The 18,735-nt window shown below is 38.6% G+C and overlaps 1 protein-coding gene across 4 annotated transcripts in view; it reads left to right on the top strand.

Annotated features, from left to right (window-relative positions):
- PARD3B (par-3 family cell polarity regulator beta) overlaps window positions 1-18,735 on the top strand; it is a 910,289-nt gene that overhangs the window by 446,484 nt on the left and 445,070 nt on the right. For all 4 annotated transcript variants that reach the window (XM_054722996.1, XM_054722997.1, XM_054722998.1 and 1 more), the window contains exon 5: window positions 13,752-13,840. In XM_054722996.1, the coding sequence (XP_054578971.1) occupies window positions 13,752-13,840 (89 nt within the window). The remainder of the gene's footprint in view (window positions 1-13,751; window positions 13,841-18,735) is intronic.

The raw sequence follows: 18,735 nt of genomic DNA, 5'->3' as shown, positions 1-18,735 counted from the left end.
CTGTGTGCAGGAGTCGCAGCTTGTCAAGGAGACTTCAGAAACTATCGCAGCATTTGTGACCTATTGTGAAGGGATCTTTGTCTATACTGCACCTCTCACCTTCATGGGGGTTCTCAGGAAAGTTTGGGGCAAGTGTGGATAGTAGGATATCCTCCCCACATTTACTTAGGCTTTTTATCTGTAGCAGCTACCACCTGCCCCATGTAGACATCACTATTTAAGGATCCGTCTGTGAAAACATTCATTATCATTGCTGTATTACAAATCTCTTATGATTCTGTCAAGGACATGGACTTGGATTAGCAGCTAGATCAGGTCTTAACCTTGAGATCATAGTCAAGATTTTGGAGTTTGAAAAGCCCTAAAATTTTATGCAGAATTACTATGTGTATTTTTTCTGGGAGAGGAAGCATTGCTAGCATTAGTTTTGTAGATGATACCATGATCCTCAAAAAAGTGGAAAGTGAAAAACACTGCTTTAGATGGAGATTGGTTAATTTCTATTCATCAATTTGCACGTATTTGTTGTTTCTCATGGAAAGGGGTTGAGGTAGAAGAATAGCAGTGTAGTTGGGATCTGCCTGGCACTCAGATGAGTTGAATTAGGAAGCATACAAGGAGCAGAGTGGAAAGGTCAATCACTGCTGTCTTCTCTGAAGCCTTATTGCTTCTTGCTCCCCAGAATGAGCTCAGTGTGTGTGTGTGTGTGTGTGTGTGTGTGTGTGTGTGTGTGTGTGTGTGTTTATGTATATCTCCAACACTTAGCACATTGCCTAGCACAAAAGGGCATCTCTATAAATGTGAACTGAATGAACCCTGTTTTGCTTGTGGGTTTCTAGCCCTGAGCTGGCATACCATTTGCTTTGATTCTCAAGAACATCTCATGGACGAGTATTGAGGACTTGGCCTGGAACCTCACCCTTGGCTTCTTATGTTTGACTTTCCTTTTGGTTACAGTTTCTGAAACAGGAGGAAGAAGGAGGTATTGAGTGAATCAAAGTGTTAGGGCACCGGAAGTAAAAGTCACAGGGTGCTAGTGAGAGACCAGGCATGGAAGAAGAAAGATAAATAAATTAAAATCATGGGACAGGAGGACATGCTGGGACCAACTTGGAGTGACAGGTGAAGGCAATGAGAAGGATGCTGCAGGCTCTTAAGGAGGAAACAGGGATCTAGTCTAGAAGCAGCCCTGGGTGGGGGTTGGCAGCATAAAGTAGAGCATGTCCTACTTCAGAGGCTGCCCTGGAAGTGGCTCCCTGGCAAAGTCAGTTTTCATTTCAGTCAAAGTAGAAGAGGGAATACCTGAAGAAATTCCTAAGCATGTGAAATAGTTTCGGGGCCTTCTTGAAAATAGTGGGAGAGAAGGGTTTGGAGGCATTTGGGAAGTGATGTCCCACTGAAGGGTAAGGAGGTCCCCAAAGAGGGCGGGAAATTGGGAGAAGACAATTGACCTGAGATTTTTTTCCCTTTGACGGTGTTTGGATCTAAAGAGATGGGCTAACTGGAAGAAGGGAAGAATGGTTCAAGTTTCTAAATGGTGTGGCTGCGGTGGCAGGGCCTTGCTCACAGCCCTGCCTCAGGTGGAAGGTCCCCACCACGCTCAGTGATCTCCAGTCCAAAGGTTCAAGATCTGGAGGTGTCTGCATGGCAGGGCCGCTTGCCCAGCTGGCTTCCAGTGACTGTGGAACTTAGATGGTTTTCAATATTGGTTCAGATACAGTTTATAAATAATGAAAGCCATGTTAAATTACATTATTATAAATAAAATATAAAAGCACATATGAAGAAACATAACCAGCCAGGTACAAATAGGTGCCATCTCTTTTACTTCAATTATTTCAATCCATAAATAAAGATTAGCTTTCAGTTCCACTTTAGATTCTCCTGCCTGAGATGCCTCTGGCAATGGTTCCAGCTAGCTTGCTGCTTTGCATGCAAAGACAGTGTCATATGCATCTTTTAAATCCCCCCATCGAGTCCAGCATAATAGTCTGCATGTTGTAGAGGATTCATAAATGTTGGGATATGTTTTCTTCCATTGAAAGTTACCTAAGAGCTTTTAAGGGGGAAGATTTCTAAGAAAAGGATTTCTTTATAGACACCTCTGAAGTGAAATTTTATCATATTTAGGCCTGTGCTAGGTGACAGGTATACAGAAACAGAGAAGATATATTCTCCACCTTAAGGATATCAAACCAAGCAAGGGAGACAGAGCTCTAAAGGAATCATTGCCTACCCTGAGATGAATGCCATTGTAGAGCATTTGCATGGTACAAGGGTGGCCCTGGGGAGCCACATTGAGTCTGCACAGAGTGCTCAAGGAGAAAGTGCCCATGCTGTTAAAGGATAGATGGATGGATGGATGGATGGATGGATGGATGGATGGATGGATGGATTCCAGATAAGCAAAGGTGTTCTGGGTAGCTGGTGTTTCTAGATATATCTTCTCTATGCCAAGCATTAGTCTAGGTCAGTGGTTGGCAAACTCATTAGTCAACAGAGCCAAATATCAACAGTACAACGATTGAAATTTCTTTTGAGAGCCAAATTTTTTAAACTTAAACTTCTAACGCCACTTCTTCAAAATAGACTCGCCCAGGCCATAGTATTTTGTGGAAGAGCCACACTCAAAGGGCCAAAGAGCCGCATGTGGCTCGCGAGCTGCAGTTTGCCGACCCCGGGTCTAGGTTTTTGGGATATATGAGTGGAAAAACCTCTACCCTCATGGTGCTTATATTTTAGCTATTGATCACTTAACCAAAGAGATCTTCTTATCGGGGCAGTGCTTGCCCACACCCTGGGGCCACTGTAAACACCTTTAAGTAAAAGGCATTGGTATTTGAAGAGAAATGCCTGGTAGTTTCCTAGAGCGATTAGAATATGTTCTGGTCTGGCTATACTGCTTTTGCAGAATCTCTTTCAATTCTCTATTGTGTCTTTCTATCTAAACAAACAACACCCTTTTTGCTGACTGCTCTCCAGGACTACAGCTGTTCTCAGCAGGTTAGACTTCTGCACCCCATTTCAGCTGTTGCCACGTGCTGTGAAAACCCGAGATGCAGCCAGCTCTGGATCACCCACTTCTTTTCTCCACAGCATTTCCCTCTCCTGCTGTTCCATTCTTCATATTTGTCATGGGGAGCATTGCTTCAAGGGCATCTTAGATTGTCTGGAAAAAAAATTCTTCCCCAAATTGTGTCTGAACAGTAAACCTTACAACATAAGGGAATGAGATAGCTTTTGAAACCAGAGGCTTCCATAAAGGTGTCACAGAGTGAAATGCAAGGAAGATAAAGTGAATGGCAAAGTGACTGTGGGAAGATACATGAAGGTCAGAGGAGAGAGACAAGGGCACATGGCCAGGTCAGGGTGGTTTAGGGCTGGGTGAGAAGAGAGTAAAATGCTTCTCTGCATAAGCAATGAGAAAGACTTTGTAAATAGCCCTGCAACATGCCTTAGTCATGAATGAAGACGGGTGTACTCCTGGTCATTATAAAGGGATTTTTCAAGGTAGAATTTTGGCTTCCTAATTTTGAGAATTTTTGAAACGTACAAATAAACGAAGCATACACAAAAATTCCTGCGTTTTTTTTCCTCCCTGAAACAGCTATGTATTTGGTCTGTTGATTCAAAATTTTCTGCAGCCCATTTTCCAGTGAAGATTTTCAGGGAAGACCAGCAGAGACGTGTGTCTGTGCTGGCATGAGAGAATGCGTGCCAATGAAAGTATTCGCTTAATAATGCCGGTTTTCATGTTTATGCTCTCCTGTCCAGACCTGGAATTTGCATAGCTTTACTTAAAAGCATATGGTACATCTACTAGTGTCATAACCTGAAGGAACTGTATTTCAGCCAGCAAAATAAGAGTGGTTCAGCCAGAAATGGCTTGCAATTGCGGAATTATCCCCACTCCCTCAAGTCTTCATATCCTTACCAGCATTAAGTGATGGTTTGTAGTTACACAGGAGGCCCTCCTGCCCTCAAACCACCCATTTTGACAGACCTGTGTGCTAAATATTTGAGAAGATGATGCGGTTTAAATAGAGATTAAATGGAAGAGAAGCAGATGTTGACAATACCTTTGATCATGTGTTTGATGATGGGTGCATGATCTGAAGCAGATGCTTATGGGAGAGCATGTTTGTTGTCCAGTATCCTCACTTTCAGAAGAAAGCAACATTATTCTCATGTACCTCAGTGTTGGGCTCAAGTGGTTTTGTAGTTTTAATAATAAAGAGAACGAAGGAAAACCTGCTGTAACTGGGTGGGGAAATAATCCAATTATAAATCAAAGTGGTCATTGGTGAATTGTTTGTGTCAGTGTTGTATTTTTTAAAAAATACATTTGTTCCCCCTCCCCCCCTTATTTTCAGCATTTTTAAATTGTGTTATTAGAGTGTAAGGCACGATTGGCATTAGGATAGGGGTTCCAGAATTTCCTTGTTGAACTTCTGAAGTTCCACATTTCTAAGGATTTTAAAGCAGCTTTTCATTGAACATATTTGAGTGGTTAGCAGCACACCCATTAGTGTTGGTTTTCTGTTGCAAAGAGCAACAGAGCAGGTGAAATGTGGATCATATTAGTAGTGGTTTTCTTTCATTTTAAATTTTAAAAAATGAAGTCTTTCCAATTACAGTTTACATTCAATATCATTTTGTATTAGTCTCAGGTGTACAGCATAGTGGTTAGATAATAATATGCTTTACAAAGTGTTCCCACTAATATTTCCAGTACCCACCTGGCACCATACATAGTTAAACAGTCCTGGGGATGTGAAGTACAGCATAGGAAATATAGTGGGTTTTGTTTTTGATACCTAGTTAAGATTGGTCAGTGTGTGTAGTCCACTCACATCTCATGAACAAAACTGAATTTGCCCCTTGCTCCCCACCTTTTTTTAAACTCAGAGCTGTGTTTTGACTGTCTGGTATCAGGTTCAGTGAAAGCCACTTTATAAATTTCTACCAGAAACAAACGAACAAAAAACACAGACAAAAAGTCCCAGCAGGTACAATGTGTAAAGGGTATGCATTTAAGAAATTTTTTTTTTAATATGCCTTCTCAACTCTAAGTCAGAATATGGGGAAATCTTAACCACGAACTCTGTGCTAATTATTAACAATAATAAGGAAAGGAGACCTCATCCAGGAAAATATGAGAAACATATAAAGAAAGATAATGAGGTATGGAGGGAAGGTTTTAGTTTTATTTACTCATGCTGTAGATTTCTTCCTCAATATTTAGAATCAGTATTTTGAGAAAGTATAATATTATATATCTCTGTGAGAGCTTCTCAAAGAAAGCTTTTCAAGAAGACATTTGTTCAAATGAATAATCAGCCTTAAATTTATCTGTTGGAGAATGTTATTGTTTCTTTAGCAAGGGCTTACCAGCCTGACTATTTGGTGTCCCTTCACTAAGTTCTGGGACGTTTTATACCTGGAAAGGAGATAGAAGTCTTCTTGTCCCCTTTTCATAGCGAAAGTGAGGGCAGAAATTAGGTGTATGGTCACCAGGCAAAGCAATGAGAGAAATGTTGGAGCTTCTGTCTCCTTTGTCTTAGACCAGAGCTTAATTTTACTACCATACCTTGGCCTTTCTCCTTTCCAGTTTATTTTTATTAAATCTAATTAACCATTCAGCATCTCTTGGACACAAAGCAGATGGACAGAAAGTGTGGCCAACTGTGCGTGGTTGAGAGTCAGTGGCATTCAACCTGTGCAGCTCAGCATCCACAGCTGCTTGAGTCCGTGAGACAGTCAGCCGGAAGGCTGTTGACTTTTAGTGCATGTCTCTAAGTCCAGAATTGTTTAAACTCTGCAGTTGGACCCTCTTAGTTTCAGGGAACATACCGCGAGACTTAGCAGTGAGTGTGTGAATGTGTGCACACGCCCCACAAGCCAAGGTTTTGAACTAGCTGTTTAATGTTAATGGTTTTATCTGCTTCCAAATTAGCAACGGACTAGTTACTAGAGTATTTATAATCTAATTCGTTGTGTTTCCTCAAAATAACTTTTTAGTTTACCAATGCTATTGTTAGAGCTCAATATCTAGAGTAATTAAGCACTTGATAGTTTTTCATGTAAAATATTTATTTTAATGTTTCATGATATGATATTGTTTCCTTGCCCCATTTGCCTAAATCAGTAGCAAGGAGAAATTCCAAGGTAAATATAATTAACAAGCTTATTCGCAAACCTGAATCTTAGAAGACACCTGTTCTAAGTCATCTTGGTTCTTTCTTTGACCCTTAGTTTCGTGTGGGACAAGATATTAATCATTTTGTCCTTGAATATGTCCATGTCTAAAGTTGGAACAGGACCGCCAAGAAATTATTTAGGATTGTTATGCACATACATCTGGTTACATGTGAAATCTTTGAAAGAAAGGTAAAGTATATCCAAGACATTAGTAGAGTTTTTGTTAACATTATTGAAAGTTAAAAGGATCCATAAAATGAATAAGGTCAACATTCATTAAGTCAACAACTACTTACCTTGGTACCCAGAGAGCACTGAATTGCAAATCAAGAATCCTGGATGCTGGCTTTGTCACTTTCATTGTCCCCCTCTCCTTGCTGGGTCTCAGTTTCCTTAGCTACCAAATGAGTTGATGAGGCGAGCTCAACAACACGGTCTTTCCTGGGCTTTATTCACTTTGTTCAGTTTTGTGGATCCGCACTGGTCACTGTAAGGCAGCATTTTCAAAGTGTTGTTCCTTGACTAGCAGCATGGGTAACTTGTTAGAAATGCAGACTCACAGGCTTCACCCCACACCTACTTCATCAGAACATCAGAGGGGCACCCACAGTCTGTGTTTGTACAAGGCCCACGTGATTTTGATCTGTGCTAAAGTTTGAGGACCTCTGTTAAAAGTAAAAGAAATAAAATACAGTTCTTATTCTTAAGAAACTTATAACTTAGCACTTTTCAAATCTTTAGTTGATTGCCAATTTCTAGATTTGTGAATATGTAATCTGATATGCATTATGTATAATCACATTATATTATGTTATATTAAATTATTTTATTATATAATATAATTTATAACATATTATGTATAATTACTTATTGTGATATACATAAAATAAATTATGGGCATGTTAAATTGCCAGGACTGAAACATTATGGGGTAGTATCTATGAAGCCAATTGAGAGATTTTCCCATGAAATGCATTGACTAAGGCATGAAGAATCTATATTAGATCATGCTTGAATAATGGTGTTGACTACCAAAATGCATGTTTCATTTCATATGTGTGCTTAGTAAATACATCTTGTTTTTACTTTAGCACAGATATTCTTGTTCTAAAAAGTAAAACAAATATTCTGAAATTATGCCTAGGATTTTAATTTTAAAATTGACATTATGTTTATGTATGAGCACCAGGCACATAAGTATGGCATTCACATCTTCTCTGTATAATTTTTCTATTACTTTCATTCTAAAATTCATGTGCAATTTCAAAATAAAACACTTTGCAGTTGTATTTTCAGAATGCAAATCTCGTTTTCAAATGCCCTGAACTTTTGACACATAATTTAATTGCAGTTAACATTTTGTGGGCACATAATTTCAAATATGGCTGAAATGCATTGGAGGGTGGGGGGATCGAGGCTGTATATTTTCCCCTAGTAGAAGTCAAAGGGACATCTATTTTAGTTCTGAGAGATAAAAAACTGAGCTGTAAAGCTATCCTATATAATAAAAGCCTAATATGCAAATCGACCGAACAGCAAAATGATCAGTGGAATGACTGGTCACTATAAAGCACACTGATCACCATGGGACAGATGCTCAATGCAGGAGCTGTCCGCAGCCTGCAGGCCCCAGGCCAGCCAAGGCAGGTGCCAACAGGGGCCCCCTGATCTCCCCGCCAGTAGCCCCGCAGAGGGAGGTGATCAGCATCGGCGACGCGGGGTGGGGCTGGCTGGGGAGCGGGTGGTGGCAGGAGGTGGGGCCAGCTGGCGAGCGGGCCAGCACCACCCCCCCCCCTCAATTGCCCCACCAGTCGCCTCCAAGGCAGGTGCCAGCAAGGGCCCCCCCCTATCGCCCTGCAGGTTGCCCCACAGATCGGCCCTGATCGCTGGCCAGGCCTAGGGACCCTACCTATAAAAGAATTTCATGCACTGGGCCTCTAGTTTGTAATATTGTTTTATAGCTATGATCAACTAAGAGAAAGCAATGAGAATTTGGGCAGTGTTTAAGTGGTAAGTGTATTTGGAGATGTATAACCTAAGGATACTACATAATGAACACGATTTCCTGTATGGAATCAGTGACTTATACCAACTGTGAGATATGAAATGATAGTCTGGTGCCAACACCATGATCACCCTGGAGAGAGAGGCCCCGCCTGGTGCTCACCCTTGCACGCTGCCTGCGAGCACTGGCAGTTGTTAGCACTGGTGCTAACTAAATGTAAACACCTTTACTTTCCAGCTGCTGCTAATTGGTTTGGGAATATTTATGTAAGTGTTGATTTTAAAGCTAAAAATAGTGCAGGGATGTTTGAATCCAACTCATTCGAGCTGTCAGAACTGCTCCCGTGATCCTGCAAGTGTTGCTAAAAATGTTCACTTTTTAAAAAATTGTAGTAATTAAACTTGTCTCTTGTGAGAGCCATAGATGATATGTTCCCCATTTTGATAAAAGAGGGAAAGGACAAGGTTCTTAAAGGTCTCTGCCCTGGCTGGCAAGACACGACCTTCTGCTGAACTTGATCAGAAAGCAAAGGCTTGTTATGTGGCTAAGACCAAACACATCTGGAAATAACCGTGTGCCCTTATGTGCTGTGCAGCTGATCACATCACTCCATTTTAAGTTAACAGTAAAAATAAAAATTGTAATAATCTTATGAATAAAATTAAGTAAAGAGCTTCCCAAACCATTGTATTTTCTAGAAGTGAGTGTGATGATTTGAAATCACATATGTCTCAAGTCTACAGTTAAAGAACAATAGTGGCCATTCAGCACCAATTGTTTATAACTCTAGTTCTTCAGAATCAGATATTTTTCCCTTTATTTCCAAATTTAAAAGTCATGGTTTTACAGATTTTTCAGTTATTTAAATAAGTTATGAGGGAAAAAAATCATTTTTTTTGTTTTTAGATATTTGTTGTTTTGTGACTCTTTATTTTACCATGTAATTAATTTATTGAGGAGAAATGCTAAGTGCTCTTAAATTATTGCTTGTCACACATTTTGTAATGTTGGGAAAAGTGACTTTATGAACTCTGTACAGAAATAAACTGCCTTGGCCTATAGTTCTTGAAGCACTGAATTGCCACAGTATTGTTGACGTAAATTTGAAATTGGCTTTGTGTCCTTCTAGGATGCCCTACGCATTTGACTGCCTGCCTCATCTCTGAAAAATATCAAAGATTTCTGTTACTGCAGTATAAAGAAATGATTTTGGCAAGTACAAGCACTGCCTGTTAGTAGAGATGACAACCTATAGTTATTGCCCTTTTTGATAGCTGTGGCAAAGCAAAGCGTTTTTGATGCTACTTAACTCTTGCCCTGGCCTGGTGGCTCAGTTGCTTGAGCATCATCCCATGCATCAAAAGGTTTTGTGTTTGATCCCTGATTGGGGCACATATGGGAGGCAATCAGTCAATGCTTCTCTCACATCAATGTTTCTCTCTCTTCCTTTCTCCCTCCTTCCCTCTCTTTCTAAAAAATCAATAAAAACATATCCTCCAGTGAGGATTAAATTTAAAAAATAAATTAAATAGTTCAACTCTTGTCTTAGACATGTAAGTCTCTGTGTGGGTTCTTTTTTAAGTCTGTAGTCATTGACATGATTGCTCTAAAACTGTAGTTAGTTCAGAATTGCCCTTGAGCAGATTATTACATTGCAATTGGCCCAATATTGCTTTCAAATTCTAATTGACATTTCCATATAATTGGAGCATTAAGTATGTTGTTGACATAAATAGAATCTTTACTTACCATCTAACTAGAACTAGAAAAAAGTCTTTTAACCTTGCAGAATGTTGATTTGAACTAGAAAGTATGTTATTTTCTTAATGTTGGCAAGGGATCAACATGAAAGTTCTATGTGGAGTAGGGAGCAAAAGGCAAAACTAGATAGTTAAGACTTTAGAGCAAATCCCCCAACATTTTTCTTTGCCATTGTGGGGATATACACCTATGTACACAAAGCCAAAAATAATATTTACTTCATCTAACTGCCACTATGATCTATTCATGGTATTGTTAAGATGGTAAAACTCTCTAAATCCATCTATAGATTCAGTGCTATCCTTATAAAAAAAAAAAAAAAACCAGCTGGCTTTTTTACAAAAATTGATGTCCTGATTCTAAAATACATTTGGAAATGCAAGGGACCCAGAATAGCCAAAACAAACTTGAAAAAGAACAAATTAGGAGAACTTAAACTTCCTGGTTTCAAAACTTTGTTCACAACTACAATGACCAAGACTGTATAGTACTGGTAAAAGGCTCCCATAGAGATCAACAAATAAGAATTTAGAGTCCAGAAATAAACCCTTACATTTTTGGTCAATTGAATTTTGATAAAGGTGTCAATACAATTCAGTTGGGGGTAAAATAGTCTTTTCAACAAATGGGGCAGGCACGACTAGATATTCATATGCCAATTATAAAGTTGGATCCCTATCGCATACCATATATAGAAGTTAATTCAAAATGGTAATTAATCTGAAAGTAACAGCTAAAACCATAAAATCCTTAGAAGAAAATATGAGTAAATCTTTGTGACTTTATATTAGGTAATATTTCTTAAATACAACACCAAAAACACAAGGAACAAAAGAAAAAATAGATAAGTTGAATTTCATTAAAATTCAAAACTTAAAGAAAGTGAAAAGACAGCCCACAGAATGGGAGAAATATCTGCAATTTATATGTAGGATAAGGAATTTGTATAAGAGTATTAAAGAACTCTTACAACTCGATAATAAAAATTCATGTAATTAGACATTTCTCTAAAAAAGATATATAAAATGTTCAATAATCACATGAAAGGATATTCAGCATCATTAGTCATTAGAAAAATGCAAATAAAAAATCACTTCACACTAAAAAGGATGGCTAAAGTAATTTTTTTTAAAAAAAGGAAAATAAGTGTTAGCAAGGACACAGAGAAATTGGAATCTTCATTCATTGCTTATGGGAATGTAAAATTGTACAGGTACTTTAGAAATAGTATAGCAGTTTCTCAAAATGTTAAACATAGAGTTATCATATGACCCAACAGTTTCACTCCTAGGTATATTCCCAAGAGAATTGAAAACATATGTCTACACAAGAAATCCTTTTTCTTAACATTATTTCATAACTGACTATTATTTCAAATGTTCACAGCAACATTGTTCATACTCAGCAAAAGTGCAAACAAATGCCCATCAACTTGAATGGGTAAACAAAATGTGGTATGTCTATGCAATGAAATACCATTTGGCCATAAAATTGAAGGAAATACTGATACATGCTTCAACATGGAAGAGTCTTGAGAACATTACAAAAATATTGAAGCCACATTCCTCATGATTCTGTTTATGTGAAATGTTCATAATAGGCAAATCCTTAGAGACAAAAAGATTGATTTCCAGGTGCTGTGGGAAGGCGGGTTTGAGAGAGCAGGGAGCATGGGGAATGAGGGCTAAGAGGTATGGGGTTTCTTTTAGGGACTTTGAAATTGTTCTAAAATTAGTGCTGATGGTTGCAAAACTCTGTGAAAAAGCTAAAATGACCGTATTTTGCTTTTTTTTTTTTAAAGAAAGACTTTAATGTGATGTGGATTATATCCTAACTAGAGGCCTGATACACGGAATTCTTGTATAGGGGGCTCGGCTCTCGCAGCCCTGGCTGCCTCGGCTGGCCCCACAACCCAGCTTTGTCCAGAATGTCATCCAGACGGTCGTTCTAATTAGCATATTAGCTCTTTATTATATAACATGAAGCTTTTATAAGAAAAAAATTGTAGGTCTTAAAGCCCAGTCAAGCTTTTGGAGGATTGCTCCCGAGGCCTGCTGACACCTTGCCTGTCACCTCTGAGGGGTTCAGGCCCAAAACTGCCCAGACCAGCGGCTTCTATGTCTTTGTCTCTCAGAACAGGGGAGATAATGCTTATGTTTTTAATCCATTACATTTTGGGATATTTATTAAACAGCATTTCAAAACGAACACACTAGCCCTCGGCTCATTTATCCATTAACATTTCTTCAACGAAGACTGTTACGTGCATGATATGCAGAGGACTAGATGAAGGCTCACCCCTCATGGAGCTCCCTCTTGTGAGAAAGAGGCAGCTAAGAAAGTGAATGACTTTGACATAGATGCTGTCACCAGATGTTCTGACATGTGTGATAGTCAGAAATGCAAATATCTTGTTAAATTGCCTTCTGAAGTATTTTTGTAACCTCCCCAACCCTCTCTCTTTTCTATGTAAGCATATATCTAGTCCTTCATATTTATATGCAGGTTCGAAAGCTTTCAAAGACATTTATCTTTGAGATTTGAAAGAACTAAAAAGTGTTCTTTCTTTAGTCTTATGGATTTTTCTTCCTTTATCTCTGTGAGGAGGACAAAACAAATATTTTTTTAAAAATCTATGTAGACCAAGTCCTTCACAAAACTATCAGTCCCTAAATGAAACGTTGCTACTCAGTCTAAAAGTGAAATACATTTGTGTTTTGTTTCGTTTGTTTGTTTGTTTGTTTGTTTGTTTTCACTCGATGCACTATGACAAAATGCCTCAGTTGTAGCTGTGTCTTGTTTTCTTCAAGATATTAACCTAATTCTGTTGTGGCCAACTTTTAACTGTTGTCCTTTGTTGTTTTTTGAAATGGTGCATTCAGATCCAGGAGTGCTCTGTTTACAGGAGGCATTGCTGATAGGGGGTCATCTCCACGTGGTTTGTTGTTTCATTGAAGTCTGAGTCCATGACTAAAGCTATTTATTTGTGACCCTGCTTCTGAGGAGTGGTGTATCTGCAGAATTACTCTATTAAAGTTCTGTTCCAAAGCCTAATGGAGAACTAATGTCTTACATAAGTGAGAATCTATATCAGGCGTGTTTTCCAGAATCTATCCTCTCCTCTATGTGACATCAACTCACCTTTGCCACTGTCCTGGGGTAAAGGGACTCTCTGACACCCTTACCTCTCAGTAGCAAAGAGTGTTTACCATTTTAGAAGTTAAATGGTTCCTTTTGGTTTCTGTGATGATCATCTTTAGAATCAAAGTTTCATAACAAAGGAAGAACTCCAGATTTCTTTTTTTTGCAATATTCCTATTATACTTTTGACAGAAGTGACCTTGCCAGGCAACATTTTCCCCCATGATTTTTGCTTTCTTTATATTTTAGTGTCACTGGGGAGGGAGGTGCGAGCAAGTACAGTACATTAAAGCTAATACATCACCACCTGTCAATGACTCCTTCCCCTTGGTACCCCTTTACCTTGCTGATTGAAAACATTCAGTCCCCAAAGCTTATAGTTGAGTAGGAGGAAGCTAAATGATGTATTCCTAAGCTCTTAACATATTGCCTTGTGTAAATGGCCCATTTGAGTATTTCAGAAATCAAATGGGAGAGAAAAGAACATTGAATGCCCTGAAAAGATTAACACCTGTTTCCAGTCTTCAGAAAAACTGGAGCATGCTGTATATAACCATTTACTCTCTCATGTTGAGACATTTTATTCAAATTTTCAATTCTATATGCAAAGCATCCACATGTTTATGGGTTTGCTTCTCTACAGGATTCCACACAAAACTTAGAAGATGGGGAAGTTATGAATGGTGTGCAGACAGAACTACTGACATCGCCGAAAATTAAGGAAGCACTGAGGTATTCTCTTCATGTGAATGGAATATTTTCTTTCAATTCTATGTTTGTTTCTTTATTAGTTTATAGATGTTTTATTTTTTAGGAAAGATAAAGATGATTAGAATAGTGGAATGAAACCTATCACAATTCTAAAATTACTTACTTACTCTGTTCTTTCATTTTCTCTATATGATATGAGAACTTCCGTACAAACATATACAAATGATCCTCTATCCTTCCAACTCTTCTGCAACCTGGATATCATAATTGCATTTGCTTTCTCTTGGAACAACAGTTTAAAGTACACCTTTCAGAGTTCAGTTTGGTTGAGTGTTTTACTTTGATGTTAACTCATTGAATATTGCTTTGCATTGTGTTTTAACTATTTTGCAATATTTTATTCGATGTATATAAAATGAATCCAGCCAGTCAACCAAGATTTTTCATAGTTTTAATGTAACATTATATGAAACTAGTTGCTCTTACATTTACCAATACTTCTTTTCTTGGCACTGATTTCCAGTTCTGCCCTAGCTACTACCTGGGTTCAATTCCCAGCCCCGCAGCTTAATGTTCTAATTGCTTAGGCAAGTCACTCATCTCTCATTGCCTTCATTCCTGGGCTGTAAAATAAATAATATTAAATCCATCAAGGGATTGGTATGAAGACTAAATGAATTAATATATGTAAAGCACTTTAAACAGTGCCTGGGTCAGAGTAAGCCCTGTGAGTATTTGCTACTGTTGCTACCACTATAATGTAATTATCATTGTCTATATTACTATTATCATTACTACCATCATGATTAATATCATTTTTTAAGTTGCTTTAAATTTTGCATAAGGAAAGGAATTCCATATTTAATAGATGCTTGGCTTTAGCACTAGAAGGTGATGCTTCTGAAGTTGATGGTCACTCACTCATTCATTTAGCCAACAGATTCCTTTAATCCAGTCCAGTTACTAATCAGTGCCAAGCATTTTACATGGCATTGGCTTTTAAAATATATGTGATCATCCTTTATTATTCTGCCTTACTGTGTGGATTTTCCTCAAGCTTATAATTGATAGCCATGTGACATCGTTACTGTTCATATAGGTTGTTTCTTTGACTAATGAGCTGCACAATAATAAAAATTTGGTACCGAAAATCTCCAGGGCCATGTCTTTTTAGAAGCTTGATAAGATTGTTTTTGGAGGTAGGCATAATGAGTGTAATACTCTTAATTCTGTTTGACTTTAATTTCACTTTTTGTAATGTTTGCTTTTTGAAGTTTGCTAACATCTTGGCTAAACGTTATGTGGATAGCTTTCATAGAGCAAACAATTGTGCGGTTTACGGCTGCAGGAACAAATTAGCTAAGCTTTTGCTAGGTATGAGAAATTGAGACAAATGGAGTTTAGGAATTTTAAAAAAGAATATTCTTTACCTAAAAATATATCAATACAAGCTTTCACATGAGTTATATCATTACCTCTAGTAGGCTAAGGAATTACAAAATTTAGAACAATTAACTTCTAGAGACCTAATCTGCATCCATCACTCCTTTCCCCAAATCTTTTGACTTCAGTGTTACCTGTTTTTGTGCACCTTCTCAGGTGCGAAGGATCTTAACAACATGGAATGTATAGCTAGCAGGGGAAACTTGGAGGTAGCGGTTCTAGGAAAAGACACTGGTTCTAGCTGGTATGGGATGATGAAGAAGCAGCTGAAGAGAAATTATGAAGCCATTTAAAGCTGAGTTATCTGGTCAGCATTCTCCAATACAGGTCTTAGAACAAAATAGCATATTTGTTAACTGGATGACTGAATGGATAAAATTCATTGCTCCATAAATCATAAACATAACTATTAACTGCTTTCCTATTATTAATACAAACATCTTTATTTACGGGAAAAAATGACACTTAGAAGGTGGTCTACAAATAGTCTTACAATATCTATCTCTGCTGAAGCACCATTCAATTTATTTTGATCTTAAGAAGACAATGAAGCAAGAGGTGTTTAGTGGGTGATTTTTCTTATATATAAAATTCCACTTTAGCTTCTCTTTAAAGAGCAAGTGGTGGATGCCAGAGACCTTCACCTCATTCCTAATTTCTACCTTATTCCTGACCTGACCTTATTCCTTGACACTCTCCCACACTTGCCTCCTCCAAACTTGCCTCTTTTCCAGTTTAAAACTGCCCTCACCTTTTATCCCCCTCTTCTCCTTTGCCTCTAATATCCACTCATTTGGCAAATTATTGGCAGAGCCCATCTGAGAATATCTTGAGCCTTTCCCCATGTTCTTGTGCTATTTTCCTATAATCAATGCTCAAGCATTATTACCTGTCAGATAGATTCTTGCAAAATTTACTAATTCCTGTCTCCAGTACCAATCTCTCCCATGTCTTTCCGTTTTCTAATTGATCACACATACCACTACCACTTATATATAACTAACCACAGCATTTATCACAGTTCTTCTTTGTTCTAAAACCTTTAGCAACTCCATTTTCTACAACATTAAGTGTTAATTTTTCAGCATAGAATTTGACATGTCATTCTGAGATTTGATCTCAAACTAATGGTTCAACCTTATCTCCTACCCACCACAATCAGTCAGTCAATCTGTCTTTCTCTTTCCCTCTCTCCTTCTCTTTTCCTCACTCTCTCTATCTTCCCTTCCTTCCTCCCCTCTGACCCCCAATTTGTGTGCCCATATCATACTGGTTCACAATCTCAGTACAGAATGCTTTTATTGTATGCATGCCCTGTCTACCCCCTTGCTAACTCTTTGGATTAAAGATATATTTGCCCTTCTCAGTTCCATCTCAAATGCAACCTCCTCCCAGAAGATTTTCCTGTTTCCAGTTTCCCTTTCTGATCCTGTATCCTCTTCCTCTGAATCTCACGAGAAAGTGCCCCCGATTTGAAAAACGTCATAGTGGTTTAAAACCACTGATCTGGAATGCAGTAAATTCCAATTTGAGTCCTGACTACCTTGTATGACTGGTATGATGTGATACCAGTTGACTGGTTGGACAAGTGATTTAGCCTCTCTAAGGATCAGTTTACTTAGCTATAAAATGGAAGTGATGTAAGCATTTATACATTTGATAGGAGTACATGTTATAATACCAAGAATGCAACTAGCACAGGCATCCCAAGTTAGAGCTTGTTTACTTTCACTGAAGACATACTACTGTCACTACTGCTTCTGTTTTCTTGCTTTGTATTCTTTTTTTGCCTTTCTTAACCTGCCTCCTAGATTTTGAACTCCTCAGGCTCTTTGGTTTTTCCTGGCAGAACTTCCCCATTGGAACTACTCACTATTTGTTGAATTCAAGTGAATTAAGTGAATTCCATTACCATCAACAGCAAATTCCTTGTTAGATGTTTACTCAGTATATTTGCATTAACAGAACATTTACATCAGGTGGGCTCCAGTCTCATATGCAGGCTGTTCTAGGATGTCTATCTCTGAAGTCCATCACTCACTCCCTTGTATATGATAGACTGGGCATCAGTCCCTAAAGGCCACCAACTGCTGCCTTCTATCCGCCTATCACAGCCTCTGTCTTCTCCCTCATTGTCAGCAGTCTAATCATGAAGAAAGGTTCCTCAGCCCTAGAGTATTTGAAGATTTATTTAACAAGTCTTACAAAGGAAATAAGTTGAGAAAAGTTGTAAAGCTTGAAATAGGTTATTCCTTTTTAATCCACAAGCTTACTTGTTCCCTCAGAACGTTCTAATAATCATACTAATAGCTGATAGTTATTGGTCCCCTTGTATATACCAGCTACTGATATATGATGTTTATGTTAGCTCCTCTATTTTTTCCTTTAAAACCAACAACTCTACTAGAGATTTATCTTAATTTCCCATTGTACAAATAAGGAAACATGCTTTTGGTCTTAGTTTAAATGATTTACTCAGACACCCGACTTAACATCACCACTAGGATATACTTCCTGTCTAATTTCACAAGTGAATCATGATTTCCTTCTGAACCAAAGTGTCTCCCCACCCCTCCCCCCAGTCCAGTCTCTTCCCTACTCTAAAAGAGTGGCCTAACTGAGTCAGATCATTGTAATGTTAAAAATGCTGTCTATTTGCCTGGAGTGAAGAAATTAGACCTACAGACTCCTGCAGCTCCTGTTGTATCTTCTCCCTCAAGCTGTACTCCTCTCTTCACGGTGGAACCAAAGGCAACACTTTCCATCTAGTTCTTGCAGAGCAGCTCATTTATAATCCCTGATTCTGCATCTCCTCCCATCGTTTTGTCGTAAAGTCCTACAAAGGTAGCAGCTGGCTCCAGTGATTATTGAATCAGTTTTGTCAACTGGATCTTAGAATGTTTATCTTGTTAATACTATCGCACTTAATGCATTGTAACTTTCTGCTTCTGTTTAAGTATGTCATAGAAAGCTGTGTCAACTTAGCTATTTTTGACTGTAGTGAAATCTTTCGACTTTTGTTTAACTGAAGTGTTTTCCTTTACCCCACAGTTCATTCTTTGTCTATTTTCACAAGTAGCATGCAATCCTGTTTTCCTTTTACTGCTAGAATATTCCTTTCACCTTATTTTCTACATTTTCCACTCTTAGCACCCCCCCATCTATATATATAAAAGCCTAAGCAACCGAATGGCTGAACAACCGGTCGACTGATCACTATGACGTGCACTGACCACCAGGGGGTACAAGCTCAATGCAGGATCTGCCCCCTGGTGGTCAGTGTGCTCCCACAGCAGCAGTGCCTCTCAGCTGACTGAACAGGTGCCAGACGCAGGGCTCACAGCTGGCCACCACAGCCCAGAGACCACAGCGGAATAGCAGTGAGCCTACCGAGAGGCAGTGGCATGCGCAGTGGGGCTTGGATGAGCAGGAGCAGCAGCATTGTTGGACTGCCGGTTTCGGCCCGATCCCCG

This window comes from Eptesicus fuscus, chromosome 11 (assembly GCF_027574615.1).
Source record: "Eptesicus fuscus isolate TK198812 chromosome 11, DD_ASM_mEF_20220401, whole genome shotgun sequence".
Taxonomy (NCBI): Eukaryota; Metazoa; Chordata; class Mammalia; order Chiroptera; family Vespertilionidae; genus Eptesicus; species Eptesicus fuscus.
The sequence above is the reverse complement of the archived record's forward strand: the minus strand, read 5'-3'. Positions and strand labels throughout refer to the sequence as shown.